Source organism: Sus scrofa, chromosome 2 (genome assembly GCF_000003025.6).
Source record: "Sus scrofa isolate TJ Tabasco breed Duroc chromosome 2, Sscrofa11.1, whole genome shotgun sequence".
Classification (NCBI taxonomy): domain Eukaryota; kingdom Metazoa; phylum Chordata; class Mammalia; order Artiodactyla; family Suidae; genus Sus; species Sus scrofa.
In genome coordinates, this window is record NC_010444.4 from 76,875,967 (window position 1) to 76,890,284 (window position 14,318).

The window sequence follows — 14,318 nt, forward strand, 5'->3', positions numbered from 1 at the left end:
CGTCTGCAACCTACACCACAGCTCACGGCAACGCCGGATCTTTAACCCACTGAGCAAGGGCAGGGATCGAATCCGCAACCTCATGGTTCCTAGTCGGATTCGTTAACCACTGCGCCACGACGGGAACTCCCACTTTTTTTTTTTTTTAAGTATAGTTGATTTACAATGTTGTGCTGATTTAATTTCTGCTGTATAGCAAAGTGACCCAGTGGTACATATATATACATTCCCTTTCTCATATTCTCTTCCATCATGGTCTGTCCCAGGAGACTGGACATAGTTCCCTGTGCTGTACAGTAGGACCTCATTGCTTATCCATCCTGTGTGTAATAGTTTGCATCTACTAACCCCAAACTCCCAGTCCATCCCACTCCCTCCCCACTCCCCCTTGGCAACGACAAGTCTGTTCTCTGTGTCTGTGAGTCTGTTTCTGTTTTTTACATAGGTTCATTTGTGTCATGTTTTAGATTCCACATATAAGTGATATCATATGGTATTTGTCTTTCCTTTTTTTTTTTTTTTTTTTTTTTTTTTTTAGGGGCCGCACCCACAGCATATGGAGGTTCCCAGGCTAGGGGTCAAATCGGAGCTGTAGCCACTGGCCTACACCACAGCTCATGGCAATGCCAGATCCTTAACCCACCGAGCGAGGCCAAGGCTCAAACCTGTGTCATGGATGCTAGTCAGATTCATTTCTGCTGAGCCACAGTGGGAATCCTGTCTTTCCCTTTCTGACTTGACTTAGTATGAGAGTCTTTAGTTGCACCCATGTTCCAGCAAATGGCATTATTTTGTTCTTTTTTATGGCTGAGTAGTATTCCTTTGTGTATGCCACAGCTTCTTTATCTGTTGATGGACATTTCGGTTGCTTCTATGTCTTGGCTGTTGTGAATAGTGCTGCTACGAACACAGGGGTGTATATATCCTTTTGGATGAATTTTGTCTGGATAGATGCCCAGGAGTGGATTGCAAGATCATATAGTAGTTCTATAGTTAAGTTTTCTCGGGAACCTCCATACTGTTTTCCATAGTGGTTGTACTACATGGCCACTTTTTAAAAACGCTGTTTCTCTCTTTTTGCCAATTGTGTATATTTATTATAGAGTTGTGTATATTTGTATCCAGCTCAGAAACACACGGGGCATTATTGTATTGATTTTGCCTCAGTCTCATCTGTGAGGTGGCCATAGTGGCAGCAATTCAAAGATTCTGTGGGATAAACCACATCACACAAAGTTGCCAGAGCAGCGCGGCTCCTGCATGCTCTGGTTCCTGTTGTTGGGATGGCATCTTAAATTCCACTTAAGTAATCAAGTTTAACTTAATGTGTCAGCCAAACGTGCTCACCCTCTGAGCACCCATCACATCCTCACTCTATGCTGGGCCTCCCCTCCTGGTCTCGAGCGCCTCCTTGGAGGGTGTTTTCCAGCGAGGGGACACTGCCTCTGGCACCTGCCTCTGCCCTGAGCGCAGAGGGCTGGGGATGGAGTTCCTGGGGCCTCACTTTCCTCGCCCAGCGCCAGCCCTGCAGGTTGTGTCATTGCACGTGCTACTGCAGGAGCAGGCACTGTCCCACAGGAGCACGCGCCACACTCCCAGCTTCCTTAACATTTTTTGCACCAGCTGTGTCTGTGATTACAAGTTTGAGTGTTTTTCCTGTTCCCTGTGCAAGGCTGGCTCTGGGGTCAGGGCTTGTTTTCAGTCATTGCGCCTGTGGTCTCGGAATCCCCCTTTTCCCGGAGCCGGGGACATCTCCAGAACCTGCCCTCCTGTTGGATCACCCTCCCCATCTCCCTTGCTGCCTCTGATGCTATTTTCCAAACCTCTTCTGAATTTGCTGTAAAAACTTCCTAGTTTTTCCTGCTTTCTGGCTTTCCTCTATCCCTGAAGCCTTATCTTTCTCCTGTTTCAGGGAACCCACAAGCTCTGCAGTTTCCTTGAGGGTGCATGGTGCTGGTTGTCTTAGATAGCTTTGGTTTCCTGGGGTGAATCCTAACCAGAGCTGTGAATGTGGCTGTGTCCGTGTTTGCTTCGCCCGGTATCTGTATCTTGCAGGGAGATCCTGGCTGGGATTCTGAGCTTATGTTTGGCAGTGGGGTGGGGGCGAGGAATCCACTCTTGGATACCACGTGCGTCCTCCTGGAAACTGAAGCAGGAGGGGGTCCTTCTGCTGTTGCCTTGGTCACGAATCTGAAATTCGCAGGAGAGAGGGGGTGGGACAGCTTCTGCAGCTGGGGGACGCCGCTTCTCTGTGAATTATGTCTATGTCGACGCATCCTCTGCCCATCAGGGAAGCCCCTGGGGTTGTTGTTGCTGGCTCTGGGGTTCAGGAGTGGTTGCTTTGGAGTGAAACCCCCAGTTTGGGGGACTCTGCTCTTGTAAATGCCTCCACCCACTACCTCTTCGGCCTCAGATCCACTTGCATGGGGGCCCCTGCTCTACTCTCATCCCCAACCTTCAAGGAGCAGAAACAGCAGGGGCTCTGTGCCACTCCAGTGCTTTCCTTCAGCCGCCCAGAATTTGCTTCCTCTGACAGGAGCTCCTTGGAGCCCTGGAATTTTTTTTTTTTTTTTTTTTTTTTTCAGTTGAAGTATAGTTGATTTACAATGTTTTGTTCATTTCTGCTATATGGCGAAGTGAGTCAAGTATACATATGTATGCATTCTTCTTTATATTCATTTCCATGATTGTTTATCTCAGGATATTGAATATAGTTCCCTTTGCTAGACAGTAGGACCTTGTTGCCTGGAATTCTCATTAACTTTTAAAACTATACAGGCAGAAAAAAAAAGTGTCCTTGTGAACAGAGAGGAGCAAATGGTAGAAGGGTGCACGTTAAGTGATGAGTGGCCTGAGGTTTAGGGCATGTTGTGTCTCTCCCTGAAGCTTCCTTTAAGTCTGAGATGATGTGAGAACTCAAAAGTTGTCCCAAAATCACGAGAAGAGAAGCAAGGCCCCTACTGGCCTGTGGTGGGAGCTCCCAGCCCCCCTTGAGAAAGGGCCTCCCACATTGAAATTGGTGTCCATCTTGCCCCCTTGTGAGACCCCAGATGCTGCTGAACAGGTCACCATCCAGTTTCTTGGGGGGTTAGTTCTAGGGGAAAGGCAGGGGGAGAGCTGACAGGCTGGGGGCTCCAACAGCCACCTGATAAACGGCAAGAAGGAAACGTTTTCTTGAGGGTTGAACGGTTGCTCATAGGTGCTGTTAATTCTCATATGTGATCATAGTGCTTGATGGTTATTTTTGTTATGAATATTTTAGTCTTCGTTTCTGGAGGCCACAGTGTCTAGTACAGCAGCCTCTAGCCATGTATGTGGTAAGTAGCCACGTGTGACTGCAGGAGAAGAACACTGTGATGGGTTAGTTTGTTATTGAAGATGAAAAGCAGATGTTTGTGGAGGCTCTTTGGGGGCCAGCCTTGTGTGAGCAATGCTGGGACAGGGGGGACCACAAGGCGACATCCCCACAACAGGGGATGGAGAATCACCAGGTGTGGAGACCTGCTCCTTTGGAGGGTGGGTAGCCCTGAGCTGGGGGAGGAGGATGGCTAGGAGGAGTCTGATCTTTACTCCAAGGCCTTGGGGAGCCATGGGAGAGACTGGAGAGAAGAGAGCCTGGTTTTGCTTCTGAAAGCTCCATCAGTCTGCCTGGGGCGGAGTGTGGGCTGGGAACCTGGGACATGCTGCTGCAGGGATGAGGCTTGACCCACAGGACAGGGCCAAGCCAGGCTCTTAATATGAGACCACAGGGGTGGGCAGTGCGGGAAAGGGAGGTTGAGAGGACGGCTCCCAGGATATAGCCTTGGCACCTGGGCAAGGAGGTGCTGTAGGTCGCTGTGATGTAGGTCGCAGACTCGACTCGGATCTGGTGTTGCTGTGGCTGTGGTGTAGGCCGGTGGCTACAGCTCCAGTTCGACCCCCTAGCTTGGGAACCGCCGTATTTCGCAAGTGCGGCCCTAAAAAAGACAAAAAGACAAAAAAAAAAGAAATTTTACAAGAATCAGCATGCCCTGGACTTGGTTCAAGGGCTGCAGTTTGCAGACCTGACTTGGCGGAACCAGCTGGAACAGAGGCCACTTAGTGAAGCCTACCACCCTTGCATCCAGCCAGGCCGGCAGAGGAGGTCACCTGGCTAGAGCCAGGGCTTGGTGAGTTCAGCTGTGGCACACTCAGTGGCATCCTCGAAGTGGTCCTGGAGGTGGGGCTGTAGACAGCGCCCCAGGGTTCACCAGCTCTGGGACCCCCCAGCCCTCTGCCCCTTTCTGGGGCAGTGGGCTGGATCTGAGCAGAGAAATCATCTTTCTGGGGGCTACCTTGCCACCACTTCACCTCCAGCATTAAAAAAAAAAATTTACACTCTGACAGCACCATCTTATTCTGTGAGTAAGTTTTAATTAGAACACAAACAAGAGCTGTGTTATGAATATTCATGATTGGGTTATTAAAATGCATAATTAACCAGTGAGGGGGTTAATAACTATATTAATGGGAGTGGTGGGGGAGGGGCAACCCCTATTTTTTGTTGTTTCTAGAAGAGGACAGCCAGGGCTGGATGAGGATTTTTTTCCAGAAAGGGCAGAGCAGGGCCCCATTGCCTCTGCCTGAAGCTTGTTGGAGGCTCCCTGGGTGTCAGGCTCCAGAAACTCCCCTCACTTCTGCCAGGCCTTGTGGGGCTGGGAGGGCTCAGAGGCAGCCTGGCTCTGGCCTTGGATGGGGCCTCCTGCTCTTGCTCAAGGGTCCTGGCACCTCCAGAACTCCTGGGGATACCCATGGGGGTGGGAAGGCTGTGCCAGAGGGTGAGGAATTGACAAGTCCATGGATGTAGAGGGAAGCTGAGGCTCAGGGTGCTGGCACTTTGCTCAGTCACCCCCCTTCACCAGCTGCTCTCTTTCTGAAGCCCAGGTGGGGGGTCCAGGACTTTGGGGTGCAGGCACCTCAGTTCTGGTGGCAAATGCTAGGTGGATTCCCAGAAACTATGAGAGCTTCCTGTCTGACCCCCTACCCGCCAAGGCAGCCCGCAAGGCCCACATCGTTATCACATTGGAAATTCCTGATTAGAATACAGAATCAACTGAGGAATATGAATATTCATCAGACTGGGAGATTAATATGCACAATTATGCAAATTAGGTAACAATTAAACAGCAGTTCTCCAGGAGGGATGATTAACACAGAGGTACCAAAATAGAAGGATGCAATTTGAAAGAAGTTTTTGGTACAGATGAGCAGGGGAAAGTGGGGGGAGGACTGCAGCCAGGGTGCTTGGGGTGTTCACCATGTGGGGTCAGAGGGCAGGTTGGGTCCATGTAGGGTCCCTCTGCCTCCTACCCTAGCTTGGGGAGCTTTGCCTCAGAGTCAGATGGGGCTGGCCCCACTCTGCAGAGGGAAAGGAGCACAGGGCGGAGGGTCGAGGACAGCTCCCTGCTCATTCCCCCGTGCCCACTCCCTAGGAAGAGTGCCAGCATGTGCCGCCTGGCGAGTGTTCAGGGAGATAAGGGCCCCACCCTGCCCACCCCTCCGTCCTAGGTCCTTGTCCCCGCAGTGGTTAACCCCTGCCGTGCCTTGGCCTCCCAAGGTGTGGCCGGGTGGAGCCCCATCTTAGGGACTGGATTCCACCTTGAGGGAGCTGCCAGCCTATGCCTGGCAGGTACTCAGTGGCAGTCATCACGGTTATTTCAACCAAGGGTCAGCCCCGCTGCTCAAAGCGGTGGGAAGCGGGAGGCTCCTACTCTCAGAATAGAGCTTCTGCCTGTCTCCTGGCGCCCTGTCCCCTGAGAACCTGACCTGGGCCAGAGGGACTTAGGACCTGGGACTTAGGCAGGCAGAGCAGGTCAGAGTGAAAGCGAGGGCCTATTCGGGGGGTGGGGGCGGGCCCTGGGTAGGTGCCTCAGATTTTGCCAGCAGCATGGCTGGTGGCCTTGTCTTCTGAGCTGTGCACCTGGAGGGTTACTCATCACCAATGTGTCAAGGGTTGCTGCTGTTGGCCAAGGGGGCCCATGGGCACAGCTTGGGTGGGGAAGGGCCTGGAAAGCTCTATGGCTGGAGCTGGTGTGGAGCAGGCAGGCCCCTGACTCTGTCTTCCCGCTCTGCAGGTCTGGAGGACCGGCCCAGTTCAGGCTCGTGGGGCGCCAGTGAGCAGAACAGCTCCTCCTTCGACCCCAGCCGGGTGAGGACCCTGGGTCACCCTCCCTGGGGTGGGGGTGCCTCCCTGAGCTCACTTCCCCGGCAGTACCCTCACCCCACCCGTCTCCCTACAGAGCTATGGTGAAGGTGCCCAGTTCAGCGAGTCCCACGCCAGCCTCTCTTCGTCCACATTCCTAGGACCCGGGCTCGGAGGTGAGTGTCTGCCTGGCGCCGGCCCTGCCCCCATGGTCCTTGAGCATGGAGCAAAGGTCACAAGTGGACAGAGCCTGGCTCCCCTGGGTCAGTGGTGACCGGCCAGGTCCCTGCTGGGAAGTGGACCCCAGAGTCCTAACGATGCTCTCCTTGGGGCACCGGCATTTTCCCCACGGGAATTGGGACTGAGCCTAGACCTACAGGTCAGGGACTCACTTACAGAACCTTGTGCGTAGCCAGTACTGAGGACTTGCAGCTCCCCAGGCCAAAGGCTCAGCGAGAAGGGACCCAACCGCTGGGACCCTCAGGCCTGTACAGGTCTTTGTTCCAGGCCCCCTCCCTGTTCTGAGAGCCCGTCAGGGTGACTGTAAAGCTGGCATCTCTAGGGGGTCAGGTGGGGAAGGGGGGCCTTGCTGCTCTGAGTCGGCTCCTGCCCCAGCCCTGTGCTGTGCAGCCTAGCGGTCCTGAGACACAAGGTGCTTCCACATGACAGCCAGGTGGGCTTGGCTCCCAGGTAAAGGTGTATCATGGGGTTGGTGGCTGCTGGGGGATGGGGGAACTGCAGGTTTCTGGGCCTCACCAACCAGTGGGGCAGCTGAGGCTGGAGGGTTTTGGGATCCAGCCCTTGTGGGGGCGCAGAGTAGGAGCTGGATGGCAAGTGAGGCCCGAGAGCAGTCCCAGGAGGCAGGCAGGGAGGGTAGCCACCAGCATGCCATTTGTCCAGTAGGAGCCTGTGCCCATCCCCAGATCTGGAGGTGAGGCCCGGCCCATGTGGCCTGGGGTGGCCTCTGCACCCTTCTGCTTTTCCTTCCTCTGGTCTCTTCCTGGCCTGAGCAGTTCCGACTGCTGGGCCTGGTCAGCAGGGCCCAAGGCCCAGCTGTGTCCCATGCCCACTACATGCCCCTGTGGCCAAGTTGCTCAGAGAGGGCAGTGTGGAGCCAGGGCCCAGCGAGCCAGCTGGGAGGTGGGCACAGCCTCCACTTCCTTGGGCCTTGGTTATAAATCAGGGCTGGTGCTGGGCATGGGGGGATAGCAGTGGACGGCAGCAAGTGTTAATCGCCAGGGCTCCAGGGGGCAGAGTCATTCTGTTCCCTGCAGCCCCCAACCTGGTCTGGCTCCTCCACGAGACCAGATGGCTCTGCCTGGGCCCAGTGCACGGATTAGATGCCTACTGTATACCCGCAGGGTTTCTGGACCCCGCAAGGTCTCATCCTTCCTTTCAGTGCCTACCATGCAAGACTGACCCACAACAGCCCCATCCTGCAGGGAGACCCACATTCCCAGGTGGAGCCCAGAGCCCTGGCTGGGCTGGCCCACTTGGCTTCCCACGCCCACCTGGGAAGAGGGAGGTTCACCACTGGCCCAGGGAGCAGATGCCTCCGGTCTCTTTGGTGCACGTGGTGTTGGAGCTGGCCCTTCTCTCTGCCCCCTGAACAGCATTTGCTCCAAGGGTCTACTTAAAATTGTTGTCCTTTTAAAATAAAGGGGAGAGGAGTTCCTGCTGGGGCACAGTGGGATCAGTGGCATCTCTGTGGCAAGTTAAGGATGGGCATTGCCACAGCTGCAGTGTAGGTCACAACTGCGGCTGGGATCTGAACCCTGGCCTAGGAATTCCATATGCCACGATGGCCAAAAAAATAAATAAAGGGGAGATTTCTCCCCCACCCCCCAACCCAGTTTAAGAGTAAACCAATCAGTCAGTCAAGTGTTCTGATTGCTTGTTCACAGCAAAACTGGTTAAGGTCCACCCTGTCAAAATTGTTGCTCAGCTAAAGCCAGAAACAGACTTAAGTAGCTCAGGTACTGATTGATCCAAGGATCTGCTTTAGGTGAGCCTGCATTCAGGTGTTTATGGAGCTGTCACACCAGCAGCTCTCTTGGGCGAGCCATCCCCATGGCCTCGGTCTGGCCCACCCACATTGAGCAAGGCCCCCTTCTTACTGAGTCTCTAGAATCAGCGTCCCCAGGGACGTCACATGTTTGTTCTTGCACTAACCGTGGCTGGGAGGTTGGCCCAGGGCCTAGCCGCTGAACCTTGCAGATGCCAGGGTCCCCGACTTGTCCCCTGGGAACCCAGCACCCTGGGGAGTTGACACCTCATGACCTTGAACAGAGGAAAGGGCGGGGGTGGGGGCCCAGTTGGTGCTGTCCCGCCTTGGGGGTGAGGACATGTGGGGGCCCTACTGGTTTGCAGAATCCTCTGCGGGTCATCTGGGTACAGCATCTGGCTGGACCCCCACCTGCCCCTCAGCCCCTTGCCACCTGGTGGGGAGACTGGTGTCCCACCATGGTTCTCAGTATGGTGCACTTGTGGAGCACCTGCTGTATGTAGGCATGTGCTGGTGCCCAGTTGGCTCCAGGTGATCCTCCTTCCTATCCTCCAGGCAAGGGCGGCGAGCGGGGCACATACACCCCCTTTGGGAGAGACGCAGGGGTTGGCAGCCTGTCTCAGGTGAGGCCCTGTCTGCGTGGTGGGCGGGGAAGGGTGGCATCCCACATCCAGACTAGGGGCAGCACAGGTGGTTCGGGACTTGGGGGGACCCAGTGGGAGCCACAGTCACTGCTCGACCCCTCATCCTCACCTTTTATTCCCTCCTAGTTGTAATTTTAAACAAACTTGTCCCCATTTCCTCCTGATCTATGAAAGGTCCTTGACCCTGGCCAGCTGGGAAGGGGGAGGCCACGGCCTGGGGTCCAGCCTGGGAGCCCTCAAGCACAGATGTAGGGGCTCCAGGAGCCACCCTCCCACCCCCAAGTAGCAGACAGGCCCTGGCCCTGCTCATCCCAGCCTGGTCCTGTGTTCTTGGCCCAGCACTGCCTGTGCCCTGTTGCCCTTCAGGGAGCCCACTCTGCAGGTCCCCGGCCTGGGCAGGATTCTCACCCACACCCACCCCAGCTGGGAGGCTGTGACCTGCACAGTGGTCCTGTGTGGCCTCCTGTCCCAGTCACTCTTTGGGGCCATTTCCCCGACATCCAAGGGTTTTAGTCCATGTCCCCATCCCAGGCAGCACAGCCTGTGTGCACATGGGCCCAAAGCAGGGGGCAGTAGTCACAGGCGCTGAACGCCCACCAAGGACCAGGGCCTGTGCCAAGGGCAGAACTTGCACAGCCCGCCCACCCCCATGGCTTGCATTTTGTAGTCAGACAAGCTGAAGCTGTGTAGCTTTCCCAGTTGCTCTCAAGGGAAGAGTCTATTTCAAATTAATGTCTGCAAGATGAAACCATTTACCTTTAAAAAAAAAAAAGGGGGGAAACAGGCAGAGTCTGCTGATGCCTGAGGCGCGGTTATGCACCTTTAGCACCCAGAACAACAGCATCCCTCAGGCTCCACGGTACTCCTTTCCCTGTCTAGCTCAGAGAAAGGCCACAGCTGTCAGCAGGAAGGGAACCCCCCCATCAGGTCACTGTCACCCCGTGGACCCTGGTACATTGGCCCCAGCCTTTGCACTTTTTTTTTTTAAATTGGAATTGGTCTGGGAGTTGGGCGCAGGCTTGCCGTGACCTCCCCTTCCTTCTTGCTCCCTCAGGCTGGCTTCCCTCCCAGTGAGCTGGCCCTTAGCAGCCCAGGGCCGCTGTCCCCCTCAGGTGTCAAGGGAGGGACCCAGTATTATTCCTACTCTGGCCACCCTCGGAGGAGAACTGCGGACAGCGGTCTAGGTGAGTGGGGCGGCTGCCGGGGCTGGGGGAGGGGGTTGGGCCTGGGGTGGGCAGCAGGACCCCTGGTGAGCTGCGGAGCAGCAGACACCGTTGGTTCCCATGGGTCCTAGTGGTCGTGTTCTGAGAAGTTGCGGCAAAGGGTGTGGCTCCTGTGAGCCCCTGGTCATGCTTTCCCAACCCCCACACACCTTTGTGTGATGTGTGTTTAATGTCTATCATCCACCCCTTAACGCTGAGCTCCTGGCCTGAAGGAAGCACCTTAACACCCGTGATGCTTGTCACAGCCTCCATGTGTCCAGGATATCACACAGCCCCGCAACTCTAACGTGGGGGCTGTCAAGACAGCACGATCAGCCACCACAAAGCCCATAGATGCGAAAACAGGGCACCCGAGAGACGGAGAGAAGGACCCTGGGTTTGAGGTGGTTAGTAACTTCGGGGGCAGGGCACTGGCAGGTCCAGGACTTTTAAGTGTGATCTGGCACTTAAGGAGCCGACACTGGCCCCTGGGCCCATTAACCCCTGCGTCCCGGCTCCCCGCACACACCTGCCCCCTGAGTTCTGCACATGGGCCCAAGGCTTGTGTGCATCATCCTATTGGTAGGCAAGCTTGGGGGTCTCTCAGTTGTCCCCCAACCCCTGCGAACAGGTGTGTCTGGGCAGGAGAGCCGGGGGCTGGGCCGGGGTGCTGATGCCTCTTGTTCTGACAGATGCACAGCCCAAGAAGGTCCGAAAGGTGCCACCAGGTCTCCCATCCTCGGTGAGTTGGGGGACAGAGGGCCCCACAGGCCAAGTGCTTCTTGTGAGCCCCACAGGGGTGGGCTCAGCTGGACTTCTGCCCTGAGACCCAGCCCTGACCAGAGACAGCCTCTGAGGCCATCTGGAAGTCCTTCTTTGGGTCTAGCCTGGGTCCCTCCTGCTGTAAAAGAAAGTGGTTTCCTGTGGCTGAGGCACCTCAGAAAGTGTGTGAACAGGGGTCCTGGGAGCAGGAGCAGGTGGGCGACCTGCGGGCCAGTTCAGAGGGTCCCCACCCCACCCTGCCAGGGTTGCTTGGACGTACCTACTACTTCCCACCCCATCAGCCCAGCTTGGAGCTGCCTGGCAAGGTGCCAGGCCCAGCAGATGGTGCCGAGCCATCAGTGGCTCCCAGCACCGTGGTCCCGAAATTTAATCACATTGGAGGAAAAGGCAATTTGCTAGACTCTCCAGCTCAGCCACCACTGCCCTCTGCCTGGCTCCCTCGTTGGCCTGCAGCATGGCCTCCGAGGCTGATGCAGCCTGCACCAGAGTCACCATCAGAGTTTGAAACCCTGCAACCAGGAGGTGCAGGCAGGCGTGGGCTATTCTAAGACCCTGCTCATGTCATCACTGCATTTTCTTCACTTGACCGACCCCCCGCCCTGCCCATGTCGTGGAACATCAGAGCCAAGAGGCTCCTGAGCCCACTTTGTCCCACTGCCTTTGCTCGAACTGGTACCCTACTCTCTGCTCCAGTACTGGGCTGATTCTGCCAGTTGATCCCAGCACTTTGCTGCTGGCCCAGCCTCAGTTCCAGGCAGTGCCAGCTAATCAGAGTTGAGGCAGTCTGGGCAGACTGTTCACCTAAGGCCCTACCTCTGAGGCCCCCAGGTCTTGTGTAATCAGGACTGGGGCTTAGGGAGGTTCCGATGCTGGGGGAATAAGGGAGAAAGAAGGGCCAGGGGTGGTACCACTGGGTTTTGATGGGTCAATAGGAGTTTGCTGGATTAAGGAGGGAAGAGGCATTCTGGGCAGGAAAGCCAGTCTACAAAGGCCTCTGGTGTGAGCTTGGGACTTTGTGGGGCAAGCGGGAGGTGGGAGTGAAGAAGGAATAGCAGAGAGATTAACACCAGCAGAGCCTCAGATGCTGGGCTGTGGTGCTGTTGTAGCCAGAAGGGTTAGAGCAGCACAGGGAAGTGGGGTGGAGGGGGAGACAGAAGGGGCCGGCTGAGGGCGAGTTTGGCCAGTTCCCACCCGTCCCTCTACCTGACCACTCCCACGTATCCACCTCCCCGCAGGTGTACCCACCCAGCTCAGGTGATGACTACAGCAGGAACACAGCCGCCTACCCGTCCACCAAGACCCCCAGCAGCGCCTACCCCACCCCCTTCTACATGGCAGGTGCGGGGTGCTCCTGGTGCCTAGGGCAGGGTCCAGGGTCCCTCTGGCCACCCACCTCACCATTCCCCTCTCTGCAGATGGCAGCTTGCACCCCCCAGCCGAACTCTGGAGCCCCCCAGGCCAGGCAGGTTTTGGGCCCATGCTGGGCGGTGCCTCGTCCCCCCTGCCCCTCCCACCAGGTGGCAGCAGCTCCGTGGGCAGCGGCAGCGGTGGGTTTGGTGGCCTACACCAGCACGAGCGCATGGTAGGCCCCTCGGCGTGGCCTGGGGGGCGGGGGTGGCATGTGGGCAGGGCCCCTGTCTGACCCCCTCCGACCCTGACCCCACTTGCAGGGCTACCAGCTGCACAGCACGGAGGTGAATGGCGGGCTCCCAGCCGTGTCCACCTTCTCCTCGGTCCCCGCAGCCGCCTACGGAAGCGTCTCCAGCCACACGCCCCCTGTCAGCGGGGCCGACGGCCTCCTGGGTATGGTTTCCTTTCACTCTGGCTCCCTGGGGGACTCAAAATGTTTTCCCAGGGTCCAGTCCTTGTTATTTACAACACTTTCCTGTCCTGGACCAGCCTGTGACTCAGGCTCCCCAGCCTCCCTTCAGGTGTTTCACAAAGGCCCTTTTGAAGAGTAGGTCCCATTTTTCATTGGGGAAACTGAGGCTCAGAGAGGGGAATTGTTCCCCTGAAGTCTCACAGCCTGCCTGTTCCCCAGTCACCCATGGAGGCAGGTGGCGAGATGTCAGAAAGAAGGTGGGCTGAGATTGGGGCTGCCCAGTCCCAGGCTGGGGCGTCCGTCCACAAGGGAGCTCCCCGTCAGCCGGGGCAAATAAGCCTGGCCCAGGTTCTAGGGCTGCTGCATCCCTGAGGTTGGGCTTCCCTTTTCCATCCACAGGCTCCCGTGGGACCACAGCCAGCAGCTCAGGGGACGCCCTTGGGAAGGCACTAGCCTCGGTGAGGCATGGGACATGGTGGGTGGCAGTGGGGGCTGGGCTGGTGACCCTGAGAGGCTGGCCCTTGACTGGCTACCTGGTGGCCCTTTTCTCTCTCCTTGTCCCTGTTGCAGATCTACTCCCCAGATCACTCAAGCAATAACTTCTCATCCAGCCCCTCAACCCCCGTGGGCTCCCCACAGGGCCTGGCAGGTCTGTGCAGCATGCTGGGGGAGGGAGGCTGTGGCAGTGAGTGCAGCCCCTGGAGTTGGGGGGGGGGAAGCAGGACAGACCACCTCCCTCAGCTCCAGGAAGTTTCCCTGGGGGAGGAGGTATCCAAGCCAGTGCTCTTAGGTCACAACACAGACAAAGGCCAGGAAGCAGAGCGCGACAGTCCATGTGGTGTGAGCTTGAGAGGCGGTGGGATCCAGCAGGAGCCTGGGGCATCCAAGAGCCAGAGCAGCCAGCCCCGGGCTCCTGCCTGAGCTCCAGAACATGCACACTAGGGTTTATTCACCTGATAGATGTTGAGGTACAGCTGGGCGTCAGGGAGGATTGAGGGCTGGGGGGCCTAGGCAGTTGCACTGCCCTGGCCTGGGTCCCCTGGGGCAAGCTCCTCCCCTGCTCTTCCCGCAGGGTCAGGACTGGGAAGAGCTGCTTTTCCTAAACAGGAGGATTGGGTATGGGGTTTGAAGGTGGGGTACCTGCGGCTCTAACACCTGACCTGCCACTGGGTTCACATCCTAGCCTAGCTGAGACGTGTCTCTGGGGTCCCCCGGGGCTGCTCTCTGGGCGTGGGAGCCCCCACGTGGCCAGCTCGGGCATCACAACCCCATGCGAACTCCCTCCCTGGGTCAGGCTGCATGGACACCTTGCCCATTCTTGTGCCCCCTGCCCTTCCAGGGACGTCACAGTGGCCCCGAGCCGGAGCTCCTGGTGCCTTATCGCCCAGCTACGATGGGGGCCTCCATGGCCTGGTGAGCATCTGGGGGCCAAGGAGGGTGCATGCTGATGGGAGGAGGGTGGAGGGTGGGGTGGGCAGAGGTTCCTGTGACAGACACAGCCTCCAGTTCCCAGGGTTGGGAGGAGACCCAAGCGTGTAGCTTAGCATGTCTGCTGTGGCCACATCTCACGTGACATTGACACCTCGTCTTGTAAGAGCCCTCAGGTCTCATGGAAACAGCAGAATGTGCTAGATAGGTGCCCCTCGACCAGAATGAACTTCACAGTTAATTGGTTGGGAATAAGGGCCAAAGTTGGTGGGCA

General features: G+C 56.8%; 1 protein-coding gene across 9 annotated transcripts in view; it reads left to right on the forward strand.

Moving 5' to 3' along the window:
* TCF3 (transcription factor 3) overlaps window positions 1–14,318 on the forward strand; it is a 47,197-nt gene that overhangs the window by 16,888 nt on the left and 15,991 nt on the right. For all 9 annotated transcript variants that reach the window (XM_021084225.1, XM_021084224.1, XM_021084229.1 and 6 more), the window contains exons 4-14: window positions 6,093–6,166; window positions 6,258–6,336; window positions 8,721–8,788; window positions 9,864–9,993; window positions 10,704–10,753; window positions 12,030–12,132; window positions 12,210–12,376; window positions 12,465–12,597; window positions 13,016–13,074; window positions 13,187–13,265; window positions 13,956–14,029. In XM_021084225.1, coding sequence (XP_020939884.1) covers window positions 6,093–6,166; window positions 6,258–6,336; window positions 8,721–8,788; window positions 9,864–9,993; window positions 10,704–10,753; window positions 12,030–12,132; window positions 12,210–12,376; window positions 12,465–12,597; window positions 13,016–13,074; window positions 13,187–13,265; window positions 13,956–14,029 — 1,016 coding nt within the window. The remainder of the gene's footprint in view (window positions 1–6,092; window positions 6,167–6,257; window positions 6,337–8,720; window positions 8,789–9,863; window positions 9,994–10,703; window positions 10,754–12,029; window positions 12,133–12,209; window positions 12,377–12,464; window positions 12,598–13,015; window positions 13,075–13,186; window positions 13,266–13,955; window positions 14,030–14,318) is intronic.